We start from the raw sequence: 2,900 nt of genomic DNA, 5'->3' as shown, positions 1-2,900 counted from the left end.
GGGGGGGGGGGGGGGAAGAGTCCGCTCCTTCAGGCTGGGCATCGCTTGTCGGGGCCGTGGCTGGGATTTAATACGTGAAGTCGGAGAAGGGGGAGCAGAAATGAGCAGCATGCAAGGAGTGGCATCTCGCCTGCTGGGGAATCCAGCCTGGAGGAGGGACAGAGAAGGACGGGGCAGAGGGGCTGGGAAGGAGCAGCAGGGGCTCTGGAGCCCAGTTTCTGCAACAGAGAAAACCCAGTCAGTTGGTATCGCTCTGTGTGTGAGGCAGGGTGGGGCCAGGCGCTGTCTGGGTGACCTGGGTTGTACCAACCCCATTTCCTCCCTGCCTAGAGAGTACACACTGGATGTCTACAGGCTCTCATCCGTCGTCACTCAGCACGATGCCAAGAAGGCGGGGGCGGAAGTGGTGAAGCAAGTGGAGCATCCGTTGCTGAGCGGTCTGCTGTACCCTGGGCTGCAGGTACTGAGGGGAGTGGCAGCCGCGCTAGTGGGAGCAGGCTCTTGGCATGGAAGAGCTGCCAAATGTCTGTACCAGTTGGGGTGAATCTCCATCCTCACATGCTTGTGCTGATCCCTGAGTCTTGAGGCTGGCACAGGGCAGATTTCTTTGTACTGTGGTTCGTGCAGGTGTTTGCAGAGTGCCAGCCCACTCTGGAGCTCTCCCGTATTGGAGAGCTGGGCCCTTTTTTGGGAGAGGGGTTACGCTGCTGGCTGTGGTGGCAAGGGGCTGTGGCCTGTTCTACATTCACTGTATCCAGTGTCCCTAGCCTGGGGAATGGGGTTGGGGGTCTTTGTGTGTGGACCCTAGAAGTAGCATGGCATTGGGGTGGGGAGGGTCCTTGAGCCTATGTGTCCTGTAGCTTCACTGTCTGGGATGTGCTGCCCTGCAGGCCCTAGATGAGGAGTACCTGAAAGTGGATGCCCAGTTTGGAGGAGTGGATCAGCGGAAGATCTTCACCTTTGCAGAAAAGGTTAGACCTGGGGATTGCTGAAACTCCCCCCAGGGTGAGGGGCTGGCCAGAGCCCAGCCTGGGGTGAGATGGCCAATGCCATCATATGCAGAGTCTCTGCATGTTGCCCCAACTGCTCTGCCCCATCACATCCTTGCTGCTACCATGCATGCTGTGGCCATTGCAGTAGGCACCTGGAGGGACTGTTTTTTCTTTTGCTTCTGGAAGACTTTGGTATGGTTGTAGCCTGCCCCCATGCAGGAGTCCCAGTGCCTCTGCTCCCCTCCCCCTGCAGTACCTGACTACAGCTGTTGCTCACAGGCTCCCTTGCCATGTGCCACCTTATGCATGTCAGGAAGGGTCTGGGCTGGCTGGAGACTGAGCCGCTTCCAAGCAGAGGGGTTGTGACTCACCAAGGTGTTTCTGAGCCCTGCTTCCTGCCTCTGGAGACCTCTTATGGCTGGGTGCTGATGCACAATGTACATGAGGAGGTGGTTGGTTCAAGCTGAGAAACTGAGTGCTGTTTTCCTTCCCTAGTACCTGCCTGCTTTGGGCTACACCAAGCGCATCCATCTGATGAACCCCATGGTTCCTGGCCTGACAGGCAGCAAAATGAGCTCTTCAGAAGAGGTTTGTTCACAAATGATGGTGTCCACATGATGCTCTGCAGGGCAAGGAGTTGGAGCTTAAATGCTGCAGGCACCAACCCTCTGGCTACAAAGGCACCTTTCACTTTCCTTGCTGTTGCTAGTAATTGGAGAGAAGAGGTGCCACCTCCAACACATCTTGCCTCTCCCAGGGTGGGGGCAGGGAATGGTGGTAAGAATCCCAGGGCAGAAGGCAGTGGTGCTTTCTGAATTCTTGTTTGGGCAGATGTAAGAGGTAGCTCTACGTGGGAGGCAGCAATCTGCAACTGTCTGCTAGAAACCAGGGCTAGAGTCCAACTCCTCCATGCACTTGGTGCATCTCATATTGGATGGTCCTGCTGAGCTGCACCAAGTGCTTCTGGTAGAAATTTAGGGTCTCTCCTTCTCTCACTTCCCAGGAGTCAAAAATTGACCTTCTGGACCGGAAGGAGGATGTCAAGAAGAAGCTGAAGAAGGCTTTCTGTGAGCCAGGGAATGTGGAAAACAATGGGGTCCTGTCCTTCATCAAGCATGTCCTCTTCCCCCTCAAGTCAGGTGAGAGCCCAGTGCCCTGGAAGGGGCCTGTTTCCCTTGGTCCCCCAGGAGTCTTGCCACCTCTGCTCCCAGCCTTGGGGAAGGAGGGTTGTGCCTGAGTGGCCAGGGCCTGGGGTACAGGGGCATCCCAATCTCTGCCATGCTACCCCTCACTGGGTGGTCTGGGGGGTGGGGCTTGGAATAGGTTGTCATCTGTATGCTAGGAGGGCTTCTCCTGCCCTGAGTTAATCTGACCCTTTGCATCCTTGTGTCACAGAGTTTGTGATATTGAGAGAGGAAAAATGGGGAGGAAACAAAACCTACACAGTGTATGAGGAGCTGGAAAAGGACTTCGCTGAGCAGGTGATGGGATGGGGGCAACTTACACATGGCCACAGTCATGGAGACCCCATTGAGCTTGTGATGCTTCAGCAGCAGGCTCCTAACTAGAAGTGCAATGTGGGCCTCTGTCTGTAATGTCTCATGGGCTATCAGTGCAGGCAGGTTTTGGCCCAGTGGGTGGGTTGGTGTCATGTGGCAAGTCTGTAAAGCCTAGGGTGCCCCTGGAATCCCTGGGAACTGGCAATCCCTTAGCTGTCCTGGAAACACAGCTCTGGGCTGGAACACGCTAGCTGTTCCAGAGCATGCAGCATTGCTATTACCTGTCTTGAGAGAGCCAGTGTCATTGTCCAGCTTGGGGGCTGCCCAAAGTGCTGGGGTTGATGCCACGTGGTCTTCCGTGACAGCAGCTTCTGGGGTTTAAGCTTTATCTCCCCCCCCCCCCCCCACG

General features: G+C 56.0%; 1 protein-coding gene across 1 annotated transcript in view; it reads left to right on the top strand.

Annotated features, from left to right (window-relative positions):
• The window catches only part of YARS (tyrosyl-tRNA synthetase), a 12,058-nt gene that overhangs the window by 5,628 nt on the left and 3,530 nt on the right, over positions 1-2,900 (top strand). The window contains exons 4-8 of the mRNA XM_019512323.1: positions 331-460; positions 891-971; positions 1,488-1,580; positions 1,996-2,131; positions 2,388-2,473. Of these exons, the coding sequence (XP_019367868.1) occupies positions 331-460; positions 891-971; positions 1,488-1,580; positions 1,996-2,131; positions 2,388-2,473 (526 nt within the window). The remainder of the gene's footprint in view (positions 1-330; positions 461-890; positions 972-1,487; positions 1,581-1,995; positions 2,132-2,387; positions 2,474-2,900) is intronic.

The sequence above is a fragment of the Gavialis gangeticus genome, unplaced genomic scaffold (assembly GCF_001723915.1).
Source record: "Gavialis gangeticus isolate Ggan-Ray unplaced genomic scaffold, GavGan_comp1, whole genome shotgun sequence".
Classification (NCBI taxonomy): domain Eukaryota; kingdom Metazoa; phylum Chordata; order Crocodylia; family Gavialidae; genus Gavialis; species Gavialis gangeticus.
This window is presented reverse-complemented; position numbering and strand designations above follow the sequence as displayed.